Here is a 16,206-nt window from a genome sequence, read left to right as displayed (position 1 = left end):
ATGGCAAAGACCTTAAATTCAATCCCAGGGAGATTCACATTCATACATAGACAATTCAAGGCAATAATTTTGTTAAGGATAAATTTTCTAAGAAAAAAATATCATGAACGAACGCTACGGCATCTTTATGGGATAAAGTCTCCCAAGCAAGTGCAGGCGGTTATAGCTCTAGAACTTAGCCCCGAGCAACTGGCCCTTGCATTGGATAGTGGAGAATGCCCGGCTTCACACCATTGGAACATACTCAGTCAATTAAGAGAAGTACTGAGTGCCGGCTGCAAAATATCCCCAACGGTGCCAAAATGTCTGTGGAGTGGGGGGCGGGGGGGGGGGAGAAGGTGTGATAATTAAAAGAATTGTTACTTGCGATGTCACAGGCTCCAATGTGTTAACTCTGCATGCTGGGAAGCTAGAGTGCTCCCAGCTGCCACGGGGAGGGAGGATGTGGTTTGATCCCTGGCACCACTCGTTGGGACAAGATGAATCACAAATGTGTTAATAGTGAGGTTCAGTGTCATAATGTGCCAGATGGAGGTGGTTACATCTCTGATTGATTGCCTCCTGGCCAAGACAGGGGTTTCCAGAAGGCGAATGTCTCCAAATTGGCACTGGAGCTCTAGGGATGAGCAGGTCTTTATTTTGGTCAACACGGACCTGACATTCTCGACTTTATGAAGTGTGGCTCCCCCAAAGGCCCAGGCAGCCAGGAACAGGATGCAGATGAGGGACGATGTGATGAGGGTGTGATATATGGAAGAAATCGTTTGCACTGGACAGAGCTCCTCAGGCTAAGCGTGGCTGGGAACAAATCTATGGTTGCACCGGGGGGGGGGGGGGGGTTGCAATAGAACCCTGCTTGCAAACTAATTAAATAATGAGAGAGAGAGAGAGAGAGAGAGAGAGAGAGAGAGAGAGAGAGAGAAAGAGAAAGAAGAGAAAGAGCAGGAAGGAAATGCTTCCCAGCTTCAGACACCAAATCCCCACAGCACAGCAGCTGAGTCTGATGCCAGGCTGGGGCCACCAGGCAGAACTGCAGAGCAGAGCATCGCGGGGTGACCTTCCCGCCTGTCCCCTTGCACTCACCCCACGGTAACCACCCAGCCCTTTGTTGCGGTTGTCAGTCTGCCCCCCAGTGCAAGCTTCCAGCCATAAGCAGCCAACTACAAGGGCAATAACTATGGTGTCCTACTGGGAGCGAAGGCAGCCTCGCGTGCAGGCGCAGGGTCCTAATACAGGACAGTGAATAAAGCTTCATTACAGAACAATGGAGTTAGCTGCCAGAGCCTACAGATTTGAATAAACAACAAATAAGCAACATCTGCTCCAGCATATGTGTATGGTAAAAAAAAAAAAGTCACAAAATAAAAGAATTTGTAAATGCCAAAAGCAACCCGAAACTGCCAGCGCTACTGTGGAGTGAATTTTTAATTGCACATGCAAAGAGGCAGGCTGCGGGTATTAGTCTCACATATGTCTTGTTGCTGCCAACCTGGGAGTATAGATGAATTTAATTAAATAAGGATTATCCCTTCTCCCCAGTACAATTACTTATTTATAACAATGATAAAATTGCCTAATAAAAAAATTGTAATATTTCAAAACAAGCCTGGAAAACACCCTGGTTTCTGTGTAAGTTGTTCAGGGCGATTGGAGTTTGAGTGTCTCTTTGCCTACTGCCAAGGAAGGGAAAAAAAGCAAACAACAACCCTGATCATAAAGCCTGCCGCAGCGAAGCAGCCAGAGACGGCGTTACGGAGAAATATGAAGAAGACGCCGAGCCGCGTGGGAATCGGCCGTCGTGGGGTGAGCAGAAAATTAAGCCATCGACGCAAATGGAGGCCCAGCGCCCGAGCCAAGGACAGGGCCGCCGGGACTTGTGCTCCACCGGCGTCCTAGTCCTAATCTGTCTTGGGAGCAGGCAGTCAAGAGCGATCGCTTCCCTGCAACCTGGCGATCCCGCTTCCCTGTGCGCTAATTCCCTGAAAGCAAATACCCACCCAAACCAAACAACAAAGGAGACGGACCCTCAGGCCCTCTCAGTGCCAGTGGAGTCCGTGTTTACCTCCCAGGGGGCAGCCCGCTTCATCAGGGAGGCCGGCAACAGCCCAAGTAGGAAGTCATGGATGGCCATGTCCATTCACGTGTTACTACAGAAACCAGAATCTTCCCAGTCTCATGATCTAAGTTTGTTTTCGTGGTTGAGCAATTTTGTTGTTTTAATAGCTTTTCTGCTCTAGAAGGGAGGCAAGCACGAAGAACGTATGACCTGGGGCTTTCTCTCACGGTCAAGTCAGAAGGCAACCAGAAACGAAGGACAGGGGCTCTGAGGTTTGGGACCGTGGGCAGTTACACAATCGCTCTACCTCAATTTCCTCGTCTGTGCAATGGGAATGATAATGATAGAATCAACCTCCAGGGGAAGTCAGTGAATTACTGCATAGAAAGAGCCTGGGACTACACCTGGCACAGAGAAAGCGCTCAAATGCTGCCAAGAACTTCAAGGGATGCGCTAGCAAGGCACTCAAATCTGTATGGGGCTCTTCCCTGTGTGTTAGAAGCTTTCGAGTCATCTTTTGCTTCTTCTTCATGGCATTCATCACCATTGTTATTCGATAATTAATTGGTTTCTCCTAATACTAACAGGCTCCATGAGGCTGGGTTCTATTTCACTTCCGTGTGTATCGCCAGCACCAAGAACAGGTTCTTGCATGTATAAAAACTCATTAAATATTTGCTGAATGAATGAATTCAGTATGGAAGAAGAACTGGATTTGAATTCAAAACATCCTGGCTTCCTTTTGTTAGCTGTGTAATCTTAAGGAACTTAATTTGTGGATGTCTTATTTCTAAAAAGGAAAAAAATAGTGTAGCGATTACGTGTAGTAATGCCATGGAAACTGCTTGGGACGCTGCTCATCAGTGTACAGATGTAAATTGTTAACAATGGCCTGCTCCCTAATAATAATTGTAATTGATTGGAATATACAGTTAAGCAACACACTCCATGCATATTTAGGGAAACCAACTTGTTGAGAGATGTTGCTAGAAAGTGTGCAAAACTGAAGTAAATGAAGTATACGTTACTTAGGACTAAATGCAACACCCCACAATAAAGCATCAATTCTTAGATTTGAAAGGAATATACAAACTGTATACATTCCTAATTTATAAACATTGAAATCCATGCCAGTAAAATTATTGAAAATGCCATGTATAATATTTTAAGATAGTGATTATACTCTGCCCACAATGCACTGTGGCAATGTTAAATTACCATTGATTAATTATTATGGGAACTCTTCTGGCTAAGACAGGAGAAACTGAGAGTGAACTGATCAATGTGGGGAGCAACAAGTACGTATGGAGTTCTCTAATGGGTCTGGCACTGTGCTTGGCCAGGGGACGCTCAGTAAATAAGACAAGATTCCTACCCTCATTTAGCATAAGAAAACAAATAATTATTCCTCCAGATGAGCCCTATAGAAGTGTCATTTACTAAGCATAGCAACAACCTGAGGGCAGAGGCAGAGAAAATAAAGGAGGAAGAAGAGAACAGAGACTGTGGAATTTGAATTTATCTGCTTCAGAAAGGAGAGTGGGCCATTTCTGATGTTCTTCTAAATTAGTATACCAGTCCCTTTGAAATAGCACAGAGAGAAGGAGAGAGAGAGATAAAGAGAGAATGAGTAAATAAAATCACTGTTTTCTACTTCCCACATTATTAAGTTTCATTTATTTATTAATCTCTATCTTCTAATTATGTTTATTTTATTGTTTTTATGATTATTTCTTGAGTTAGATACTTAGTTTATTTTTTCCCTTGTTTGATATTGAAAGCAATTAATACTATGAATTTGCCTCAGATTACTGCTTCTGTTCCAATTCTCCAATTTTAAATAAAGGGTTTATTATTATTCAAATGATCCTCATTTATAGTTTTAACTTAGCATTTTCTGCATTTGAGGAACTCAGTCCCCAAGTCCTGGATTTGGTATTTTGTTTTGTTTGTTTGGAGGAGGAAAGTGTTACTTATATTTTTATTCTTGCTGCATTTATACCTATGGCAAAATGACTTATACGTTATATGTGAGAGTCTGTGTATGTGTGTTTGTGTGTAAGAAACCAAAGAAATAATCTTTGCATTTAAAAATTGTTAGATATTTTAATAAATATTTCAAGAACACTGGCAAAGAATACTTATTTCAATATTTTTCTATTAAGTATTTTATCAATTATATTAATGTCTTTTCTATCATCTTTTTTTAAAAAATATATTTTATTGATTTTTTACAGAGAGAAAGGGAGAGGGATAGAGAATTAGAAACATCAATGAGAGAGAAACATCAATCAGCTGCCTCCTGCACACCCCCCACCGGGGATGTGCCCGCAACCAAGGTACATGCCCTTGACCAGAATCGAACCTGGGACCCCTCAGTCCACAGGCTGACGCTCTGTCCACTGAGCCAAACCCGGTCAGGGCTTTTCTATCATCTTTTATTATTTCCTGTTTGACCTGTAAAAGAGGAGAGGAATCTTAAAGTCTCCCAATTTGGGGGGAGATGTTGGTCAAAGGGTAGAAAGTTGCAGTTATGTAGAATGAGTAAGTCTGAGATCTAAGGTATAGTCAATAATGCTGTATTAAACATTGGAAATTTGCTAAGGGATATTCAGGTTCACTCATCACATAAACAAGAGGGTAACTATGTGAAGAGATGATATGTTAATTGACTTGCTATAGCAATTATTTCACTGAGTATATGTACATCAAATCATCATGTTGTAAACCTTAAATATATATAATTTTATTAATTTTTTAAATTAAAAAATAAAAGGAGCACAAAAGTTTGAACTAGTTGTTATGGGGAATGGGGCAGCAAATTAACAACAACAAAATCTCCCATTTTTATTGTGTTAATTTCCTATAGTACCGCCAGAATTTTTCGCTAAGTAGTGTTATGAAAATAACATATGTGCATGGTAACAAAAGAAAAGTAAAAGATGCCAATTAATTTAAAACATGTTAGTTCCCCTTCTGTTAAGGTATAACCATTAACGGTTCTTTATATATTTTCCCAGAAGCATTCTGTGCACACTTCCCCCATCAATAGAAATAGATACACTCTTAATTCAAAGAGAAATCTAGATAGAACCTTTCACACGTATCTTCCCCCACCCCCCTGCCCACATTTAAAAACTGTATATCTCTGAGACCAGTCCATACCAACAATTAAATATCTCCTTATTTTTCAAAATAATGTCTGAGTAGATTTTAATGTAAGCTTTACAACAATTGCTTAGAGCAAAACCTATTTGGGGGCACTTAGGCTGCCTCTAGTTGTTTGTTACTATAAACATTCTTGCAGTGAAAGTCCTTGTGTGCACATTTGAGTCTATTGGTAGGACAAATTCCAGAACTGTGATAATTGCATCAAAATTGCCTGCATTTAAAATTGTGTGACAGACAAATCACACTTCAAGTAATTCATGACAATTTAACTTCCAACTGACAGTGGGTGAGTGTTTAATCTACATGTTTGTTATCACCAGGTATTATTAAATCTTCAAATATTTGATAATAGGATAGGTGAAACACATTATCGTTATTATTTTAAATTTTCATCCTTTATTTACAGGAGACATTGATCATGTTTATCATTTTTTGTGGAGCTTGTATAATTTTTCCTTGGACTGCCTATGCATTTGCTTTCTTCATTAATCTAATAGTATCTGTTGTTGTTAATGTTCTCATTAACTTGTAGGGGCTTTTTACAAATTCATAACATCAGCATTTATATACTGAATGTTAATTACTTGGAATGAAATGATTTATGATTGTCAAACCATAGATGAGGTTTATAATTTTGATTACTTTTTAGAAGTATTATTTTTATTTTAGGTTTTCTTTTCACTTGAAGTATATTTTATTAATATTATAAACCCCAATTAGCTTTTGTCTTTATAACTCTTTTATTCTATGTCCAACATTTTACAGAAGCTTGATAATAAAATAGAAGTTAAGCAAATCATTATTGTAAGTTTTATCTTTTAACCCTAAAGTATTTTGTGATTTTTTATTTCCTTTCAAAATTTTTAACAATAATTAACTTTAACTATTTGTTGTTGTTGTTTACTTGACTTTTCCACACCCTATTTTAATTATTCTATAGTACTTTATTTTCGGTAACATCTTAATCAACCAGGACATTGTCCTGGAAGGGTAGGGAACGGGATGTGCTTCATGAGTCCTCCTTTGAGAATGACTTTATGCTGCCCTTGCAAATAGAAGAGTGTGGATGTTTATGAGATCACTGGTTAACATTTTTCTAGTTCTAAATTACACATATAATGGTCAATATCCATATGCCATCTAGTGTTGCTAATGAAATATCTGATTTTTTCCACTTTGTAAGTAATCTGCATTTTTCTGTCTGGAAATTTGTGGATAACTTCTCTCCTCACCTTACCCTTCCACTGCATACATTTTATCATGCTATTTAGGTGTTCCTATTTCATTGATGGGCCTGATCTGTGTTTTTGTCCCATATGGATTGAATAATGAGCTTCCTTGATCTCTGGTGGCTTCAGCTTGGGCTTGGCCACTGGAGATAGGAGGACAGGAAGAGAGGGAGTTGGGAATATTCATTTTCTCCTCTGCCTCCCACTGTGTCCTCCACAGCTTGGCTGCCTTCCTCTATAGAAGGCAGCTTTCCAACACAGCGATCCAGTCCACATTCTGGTCACCACTCCCTTGCCCCTACAGTCCTAGGAGTGGTCATTTCTCCATGTTTCTAAACTTAGGATTTGGCACCCTCCATACTTTTGTGGAAACTACTTCTCAGTGACCCAGGTGAGTGCCACCTGTCCTCTTTTTGGAGAGAAATCCCTATTCTTTCCTCTACCCTTTCTTCAGACTTTCCACCTACCACTTCAACAGCTGTATTTCTGACTTCAAAATGTCCAGTTTGATAATATTTCCAAACTGTCATATGACCAGAATTAAGTCTCCCTGTTTGTCTATTTGTCATTGCCCCAAATGGTCTTCTAATCCCTCTAGCCAGTAAGACTGCTAATTTCTATACATTTATAAAAATTATGACATCAGTTAGAGCCTGCCTTTAAGCTAAAGACTTTTAAAAAATAAGAAACTCATTCAGTGCCATTCCCCCCCCCCTTTTTTAATCCTCACCTGAGGGCATTTTTCCATTAATTTTAGAGAGAGTGGAAGAAAAAAATATTGATGTGAGAGAGACACATTGATTGATTGCCTCCTGCATGCTCCCTGACTCAGGGCCCAGGCCAGAGAGGAGCCTACAACCAAGGTACATGCCCTTGACTGGAATCAAACCTGGGAGCCTTTGGTCCGCAGGTTGACGCTCTATCCACTGAGTCAAACCGGCTAGGGCCCATTTCTTTTTTAAATTATTGAAGCCTTCTCCACAATCTGCCTGTTTTTGGTTACTCTCCAGTGCCTTTAGGTAGAAGTTTTAAAATATTTTATCCAGAGGTTATAGGTGTCTGTGGGAGGGTTGGCCAGTTAGGGGTTACTCACCATTATCAGAATCAAAATCAGACATTGTATATTTTATATGAAAAGGATGTTTACTCATTGAAGATTATTCTCTTACACAGGTGCAATAATTTAACAAATCTCACTGAGAATATTAATTTCTGGGAGTGATGTTTTTGTAGTCATTCTTTTATTGGCAAGTATTTCTTCTGAATAGCCTCTGATTATGAACTGCTAGATCTTGTAGTAGTCTTGCTGTGTATGCTGGTTTCATAAGGTGACAGAAAAGATGTGTCTTGTTGGATTTCAGAGTTAAATGAGATTATTTTAGAAATTATGCTCTTAATGTGTTAGTACAACTCTGCAGTGGACTTGTCTCTTCAATCCCTAGGCAAGCTCTTCCTATAGAATTGTCCCTATCTTCATCTACAATATAGTCTATTCAAATTCCTCAAGGCTTCTGAAATATGAATAATTGAATCAGTCCCCCTCCCCGCATTTAATAGCACCAAACCGTATTTCCTCTTTATATTTATACTAGAGGCCCGGTGCACAAAAATTTGTGCACTCGGGGGGGGGGGGAGGGGGGTCCCTCAGCCCGGCCTGTGCCCTCTCGCAGTCTGGGACCCCTCGGGAGGCTTAGGCCTGCTCCCGGTGGCAGAGGGCAGGCCCAATCCCTAGGTGCAGCCCATGGTTGGGCTCAGAGCAGGGCTGATTGGGGAGTTGGGGCGCCACCCCCTGTCATGCACAGAGCAGGGCGGATTGGGAGGTTGCGATGCCACCCTCAGTCACGCTCAGGGTAGGGCCAATTGGGGGGTTGGGGCACTGCCCCCTGTCACACTCAAGGCAGGGCCAATCAGGAGGTTGGGGCACTGCCCCCTGTCACGCACAGAGCAGGGCCCATCAGGGGGGTTGGGGCTCCGTACCCTGTCATGCACAGAGCAGGGTCGATCAGGGGATTGGGGAGCTCCCCCCTGTCACGCACAGAGTAGGGCTGATAGGGGAGTTGGGGCACTGCCCCCTGTCACACACAGAGCAGAGCGGATCAGGGGGTTGTGGCACCGCACCCTGTCACACTCAGGGCAGGGCCGATGGGGAGGTTATGGTTCTACCCCGTCACACACAGAGCAGAGCCCGTTGGGGGTGGGGGGTTGGGGCGCCGCACCCCGTCACACACAGAGCCACAGGGAGATCAGGGGGTTGGGGAGCTCCCCCTATCAGGCACAGAGCAGGGCTGATCAGGGGGTTGGGGTGCCTTCCCCCGTCACAAACAGAGCAGGGTGGATAGGGAGGTTGTGGTCCCACCCCCTGTCACACACAGAGCTGCAGGGCGATCAGGGGGTTTGGGCGCTGCCCCCTGTCATGCTGATCCCGTGCCAGAGGCCTCGCGGCTCCGCTGATCCCGGTGCTGGGAGGCATATTACCCTTTTACTATATAGGATAGAGGCCTGGTGCATGGGTGGGGGCCGGCTGGTTTGCCCTGAAGGATGTCCTGGATCAGGGTGGGAGTCCTGCTTGGGTGCCTGGCCAGTCTGGGTGAGGGGCTGAGGGCTGTTTTCAGGCTGGCGGGTGACTGAAGCTCCCAACCGCTCCTGTTTTTCTTTTTTTTTTATTCTGGGCCAGCTTTAGCTCTGAGGCTTGGCTCCAGCTCTGAGGCCTTGGCTGCTGAAAGCAGGTATCTGGTTTGTTTGGGTTCTATAATTGAAACACTGTTTCAACTCCAGCTCTGAGATCCCGGCTCGCTGAAAGCAGGTTTCTGGGGTTTTGTTTAGCTTCTATATTTATAACAATATTTCAAACTGCAAGCTCAGAGGCCGGCAAGGCAGGCGGGGAACGTTGGAATCCTCCATCACTGAAGCAAGCAAGCCTCATGTTCACTTCCAGCTGCCTGGCTGCCGGCCACCATCTTGGCTTGCAGTTAATTTGCATATCTCGCTGATTAGCGAATGGGAAGGGTAGTGGAGGTACGGCTAATTACCATGTCTCTCTTTTATTAGATAGGACTAGAGACCCGTGCATGACATTTGCACATGGGTAGGGTCCCTAGGCCTAACCGGTGATCAGGGCCAATCAGGTTCCCTGCCTCCCCGCCTCCACGCCTCTTCCTTCCCTTGCTCCCTCAGTTTCCTGTGCCACCAGCGCTGCTGGTCACCCACCATATTCTGCACCACCCCCTGGTGGTCAACGCATGTTATAGAGAGCAATCGAATTTCCATTCTCCTGGTCGAACTCCCAAAGGGACACTTTGCATATTAGCCTTTTATATATATAGGTTCTTTTGTTCATTTCAGTGAGAATTTTTCAGGGGAAGAAGGGAGGGTAGGATATTTGTGACCCTGGCTACCTATCTTTTATAAGAAGTAATTTTGCTCTAATTCATTTAGGAAAATGTTTAAATATCCTTTTTTTCCTGCTAATATTTGGAATATTGTGCATGAGTAGATAAAATAGTCTTTAAAATATCTTTTAAGTTTTAAAGGTATTTGAAGAGTTCATCACATGCCTTCATCTTTTTGTGTGCCTGTATGTAGCTTAAAACCACAATCTATTATCTCTCATGGTTCTACAGATTAACTCAGCTTGTTTATGTGGTTGTTTGGTATTGCTCATGCAATCAAAGTTGGAAGGCATCTGGACTGCAGTCATCTGAAAGTTTCACTGGACTGGACACCCAAGATAGCTTATTCACATGGGAGCTCGTCAAGGTTGTCCACCAGAGTGCCTACATGTGGCATCCACATACAGTTTGGTTATTTAACAAAACAAAGGTCATGTTTTCAGAGAGAATATTCCAAGAATGGGTATCTCAAGACCCAGGAAGCAGCCAAGTAGTTTAAGGGCTACGTTCTGGAAATAGCACAGCATTGCTTCTGCCATGTCCTATTGGTCAAAACAGTCCACATTTTTTTAATGAAGTCACTTTTTCAACTTTGAGTAAAAAATTCATTCATATATATTATATATATATTTTTATATGTTAAAAATTCATATATACCTATAGCTATATATGTAATTCACCCCTATATATATCAATAATTTCCCTCTGTCTCTATTAATTGAACTAGTTTTACTTATTTTTTTCTTATTTTAGTTCTATTTCTTCTTGGGTTAACAATACTGTTTGTGAAAGTAATGAAATTACATTTGCTTTAATTATTATTCATATTTCTCCACTAGGCTAACCTTCACCCATACTACTTTGCTCTCTAAATTTGAGATTAAATGTAGATTAGTGCTGTTGCCTAACTTTCCAAAATCATTTTTTTTTTGAATGATTGGGGTGACTTAGATGATACCAGCAGAACTCTTAATTGAATGTCAAGGAAGGCAGCTCCTATTGGCAAGAGAACCTCTAGCTTCGTTGAGAAGCATTCAATTAGATGGAAAACAGATGCTTATTTTTATCTTAAAAACCTCAATGCAGGTTATGTGGTAATTACTTCAAAGAGCAGGATAACAATTTATGTAATCAGCAGGACCCTATAATTACTAATGCATAATTTCTAAACAGCATTTAGCAAAATGAGGCCCATACATACACTTTGTAATAAAAAAGATGTGTTTGACACCACACTAAATTAAATTAAAATTAGCATATTTTCTTCGAGGACATACACTAGCTTCATCTGCTTTATTTTGCTTCACTAATTCCTGTCTACTTCTCACTCTGTTATAGGATTATGGAAATGCTGAATCACACTGATAGCTGAACGAGGGCATAGGAACCAGCAGTAGAGAAAGGCTGCCTCCCCTGCTGTCCAGGACATTATAAGACCACCTAAGACCATTGTCGGCAAACCGCAGCTCGTGAGCCACATGCAGCTCTTTGGCCTCCTGAGTGTGGCTCTTCCACAAAATACCACGTGTGGGCACGCACATATAGTGCGATTGAAACTTCGTGTCCCATGAGCAGAAGTCAGTATTTTGTGGAAGAGCCAGTATTTTGTGGAAGAGCCACATTCAAGGGGCCAAAGAGCCGCATGTGGCTCGTGAGCCGCGGTTTGCTGAGCCGCAGTTTGCTGACCACTGACCTAAGAGATGACCCCAAAGTTACATCTAGATAACTTGTTTCACCTGAGAGTTTCACATGAAGGTCACATAATCACTTAATTTAGGATATAGGTTCTGGCAGATAACTTAAAAAATTACTTGTTCTTATCTCTTTATAACATGTAAAAACTGAGGCCCAGTGACATGATATGACGTGTACAACATTAAGCAGTTGGCAGAAGTAAGAACGTATTCCCTCAGTTAGTCCCAGTCCTATGTGAAATCCATTCCACTATCCTGGTCGCCTCACACAGAGTTAATGGTAGACAAGCCCCACTGATACTGAACATTTCTGTGGTAAATATTTTGAAATTTACTTGTACATTTGCATTGCTAGTGAGAGTATAATAGTAGCAGGTAGAAAATGCAGTGGAAGTAGATAGTAGTCGTAACACATGTGGCATCCCCTTGACAATGAGTAAGTTCTACCTTTTAAGAAAGTTGAATGGCAGTTACTTACATTCCCTGAAAAGATCATTGATGAAATTGCACACCTTGACGAATTCTTACCTTTAGTTCCTGAAGTCAGGTCAGGGTGATCACCAATCTCCTCTTCAAAGCTCTGGACCTGAGACACCAGAATGCGTCAATCTCATTATCTTGTTCCCCAGATACCCCAACCGGTCTCTATAGTGACAGAGAGGTTTACCCGTAACCTGTCACTGTCCTGGTTTCTGTGCCCATCCCTGCACTGTGGTTCCCTTTAGTGCGGAGTTTGTTCCCCAGAGCCTATCAGAGTGCATGCCTCACAGCAGACGGCTCAAAGGAGAGGTGGCCAACCTTGGGATTTACAAGTAAATATCCTCCCCCACTACTAGATAATTTGACATGAAAAGAGGGGTGGGGCATGCTCTTCTGTACTTTCTTTGTAATTATATTAAAGAATAGAGAAAATAATGAAAATGTGTATATACATATTTTTTTAAAAGACTGAGAAGTGCAGGTGGCCATGCCATCTAAAGAGGGAGAAAATTAGCATGAATGTATGAAGGTGGGAGGAAAAAGCAGAGGAGATATGTGAAATGGGAGTCAAGCTATGTGACTGTCAATAAATCCCAAAGCGAACTAACAAAACACTGATCCCATAAAAATAAAAAACAAACCCATCCTGCTTCTTTGTCTAAGGCCCTGCATTAGTCATCTTGGGGGAAATATTTCAAAGACACATCCCCTTGATGACAAAACCTGGTCCTCTAGGAACTGGTGCGGTGCGTGTGTGGGGGGGGGCAGACGTCCTTGACACACACACACACCTCTACCACAACAAGCTCTCCCTGCTGAGGCTATGAGAATACAGAGGAGGAATTTCACGGAGTGGGGAGTAGTTGAACGGACTCTCGAAGAAGATGAAATGTGGAAAGAGTAGAGAAAACCATCCTGAGATGCATAATAAAACAGTGAGCAATAGTGAGAAATAACCTGTGGATTCAGCTGAGAGCAAGGACCAGAAAAGGGATGGGAGAAAGCAACGGCTGGTTTCATATCATTTAGTTCTGACTGAAGCAACCAGAATGACCTTAAATGTCCCAGAGTAAACAGGAGATTGGAACATAAGACCTAATGCTGAGGGGCTGACAGATGAAGGGGTTAAATGAGGGCTGAAAGGCAAAAGGTGCCTTGACGAGGGTTATCTCTCTTAGAAGTTGAGCGCAAAGTACAAACAACACTGACCTCTTCCATTTCGAAGGAGTCTGGTGCCTTCCCCACCCCAGATAAGTTCTTGAGCTTGTTAGTCTGAATCGCATTTTCTTTCCGAGTTCTGTCCTTGACTGACCCCTCAGACACACAGGAAGGAGGAGTCCGCTTGGCTAGCATGGATGAGTAAGGCCAGCGCCTTTTCAGAAGAGCTCTGGGAGGACGACAAGGTATCAAGTCATCACAGGCTTGGAGAGACCAATGCTCGGCCGAAGGAGATGAATGACTTTGGTCGAGGTTGTCTGTCACGGCTGGTGACTCTATTGCACATCCCCCTGGTCCTGCACAGGTGCTGGAAAAACGTTCCCTCTTCTTCAGAGACCCTGACACTTCTGAACTACTGTCGCGCCTGATCTGCTTCGAGGCTCTTCTGAAAAGTTCCCCCTCTCTTCCTGGATGTCCTTCGGCTCCACTCACTAAAGTTCTTTGCATATTTTCCTCTTCGTCTTTCTCTTCAGCTTTGCTCTGCCAGGTGCTAACATCATTCAGCAAAGATGAGAAGGCATTGGCCACCTGACCCAGGATTTCCAGCTGTTGGAAACGGCCTGAACGATATAGAAAGCACAATTTTTAGGCTGGGTTTTTGTAATGAAACTGCATTGAAGTTGTCAAAACTGGAGAGGTTGGTTAACACATGTGGTTTTTCAAGATGAGAAGGACTTGAAGCTCCAGAAACTCATTTTTTTCTCTGTACATGCTACTAATTATTATAAAGGTACTCCTCTATAGAAAGTTATGGGGAAGTGAATACCTTTTGTATTTAGTTGTACATGCATACTAGATAGATTCATATATGCCAATAATTAATGGTGTGCTAGTCCATAACATCGACAGGCAAAGATATATCTTGAGTTCAATCTTGTGAATTAAACTAAATTGTCAAAAAGTAAACCCAGCTCTTTCATACAAGATGAACTTGAGTTTCTCCCACTGCTTTAGGCAGTATATATCCTCATCCTCGCCTCCATCTTCTCCATCTATTGCCACCTGAGAGTGTGGAAAAATCATGGCACTTGGAGTCAAAAGGCCTGGATCCAAATTCCAGGTCCACCTTTTCTCCGTCATTACAACCAGTGACCTTCCAGGTGGGCCAAGTTCATGAATAAGACAACATGGAACATATTTCCCTTCCCCCAACACATGCACCACCCCGCAGTGGACATGTAGAGGGATCCAGATAAAAGCTGTTCTGTTTCAGCGATGACAGGAGGGGTGGATTGCCACTGTACACATCTCTCAGACCATCTCTCCTCATACTGTGGCTCACCTCCCTGCTCACTGTGTAACTGCAGAATCAGCTCAAACTGATCTTATTTTAACAAGATACTGGGATTTTTTTCAGGGACAACTGAACAAAACCGCATTTGGTCAAAGCATGTGCAGAGGAGAGGATTTTGACCAAAGTCTCTCCACCCCACGGAACCAAAGCACTGGGACAAAACTGGAACCTGAACACCAGAATCCTTTCAGAATGAAGGGTCTGCTGTCCAGGGAGGTTGGGTGCTGAAGCCTTTACCATATCTTACCATGACCAGCCAAGGTCCAAGGCACTCCAGTTGAAACTTGTCCCTGCCCCCCCCCCCCGCCCCCCAGTGATTTTGCATGCCAGCAGGTTTCCCTGAACCCTGTCAATCTCTCTTTGAACCCTAGATCAGAAGACAGATTTGAGCTCTGCCTCTTATCTTCTTGATGGTTGATCTTACAATAAAGATTGTTTTTCTTAAAAGCCAGTGCCATAATATTGGCTTCTATGTAAACTGGGCAGCGAGCCCTTGCTCTGTAACAATTGCCATTGGTAGGACTTGGATGCCATGTGGTCCTCACTTACCATACAAGTTAGGGTTCTCAATGTCCATTCGCTGCTTTTGAGCTTCAAGAAAAACATGGATATTGATCCCTGTGGCTGCTGAGTCACAACCCAGGAATCTGGCTGGAATTTGTGTACAGATGTCTGGCTCGTCAGCACCAAACCCCAGATCCAACAGAATGTCCACTGGATCTTTTTCCCCAAATTCCAGCCACTCAGGAATGCTGCAGTAAAAAATATGAATGTCTTTAGGCTGTAACATACATGCTTTATAGTTTTCACATTTGTTTTATAGATAGTAACATACTCTATGTATCTTTTGGCATCATGCCTTTTTTCTACTAAAATATGAATTAAAGATCTTAAGTTAGTATATATACACAACTACCTGTACAGATTTCCATAAAATGGGAGCCAATAACTTATATGACCACTTCTCCATTGACAGATATTTAGCCTATTTCACTGACCCTTTTATACTCCTCTTGCAAGTTGTGGTTTTGAAATCCTCACTCATTCTCTCCTCCACCTGTTCATGAATTTCTCAAGTGCCTACTTATCAATTCATGAAATCCACTGTTGCCTGGGATGATTTTCCTGGATGTGAAGTGCCTGGAAACCACATACCTTTGTGGTATACTCACAGCAGAATGGCACGAGTTGAAGCTGGTCCCTCTGGATAGGGTGGGAGTTTCTGAACATTGGTGCAGAGATCTAGGGTGAGAGGGTAGCAACGATGAGATGGGTCCCTTTAGATCAGTGATGGCGAACCTATGACACTCATGTCAGAGATGACACGTGAACTCACTTTTTTGGTTGATTTTTCTTTGTTACATGGCATTTAAATATATAAAATAAATATCAAAAATATAAATCTTTGTTTTACTATGATTGCAAATATCAAAAAATTTCTATATGTGACATGGCACTAGAGTTAAGTTAGGGTTTTCCAAAATACTGAGTTAAGTTAGGGTTTTCTAAAATGCTGACACGCCTAGCTCAAAAGGTTCGCCATCACTCTTTAGATCATCCCCCAGGCGGGGGGGGGGGGGGGGGGAGCATTGGGAGCCTTTCTCTTCCAGAGCACACATTTGCATTTCCTGGTCATTCCTAATAACCCCACAGGGGCCACGCCTTTGAAGAGGGA

At 42.5% G+C, this 16,206-nt stretch overlaps 1 protein-coding gene across 1 annotated transcript in view; it reads right to left on the bottom strand.

Annotated features, from left to right (window-relative positions):
- Positions 1 to 16,206, bottom strand: part of ITPRID1 (ITPR interacting domain containing 1) — a 76,365-nt gene that overhangs the window by 26,904 nt on the left and 33,255 nt on the right. The window contains exons 6-9 of the mRNA XM_059712695.1: positions 15,687 to 15,773; positions 15,081 to 15,283; positions 13,229 to 13,797; positions 12,068 to 12,125 (exon numbers count right to left, since the gene is read on the bottom strand). Coding sequence (XP_059568678.1) covers positions 12,068 to 12,125; positions 13,229 to 13,797; positions 15,081 to 15,283; positions 15,687 to 15,773 — 917 coding nt within the window. The remainder of the gene's footprint in view (positions 1 to 12,067; positions 12,126 to 13,228; positions 13,798 to 15,080; positions 15,284 to 15,686; positions 15,774 to 16,206) is intronic.

The sequence above is a fragment of the Myotis daubentonii genome, chromosome 10 (genome assembly GCF_963259705.1).
Source record: "Myotis daubentonii chromosome 10, mMyoDau2.1, whole genome shotgun sequence".
NCBI lineage: Eukaryota > Metazoa > Chordata > Mammalia > Chiroptera > Vespertilionidae > Myotis > Myotis daubentonii.
The sequence above is the reverse complement of the archived record's forward strand: the minus strand, read 5'-3'. Positions and strand labels throughout refer to the sequence as shown.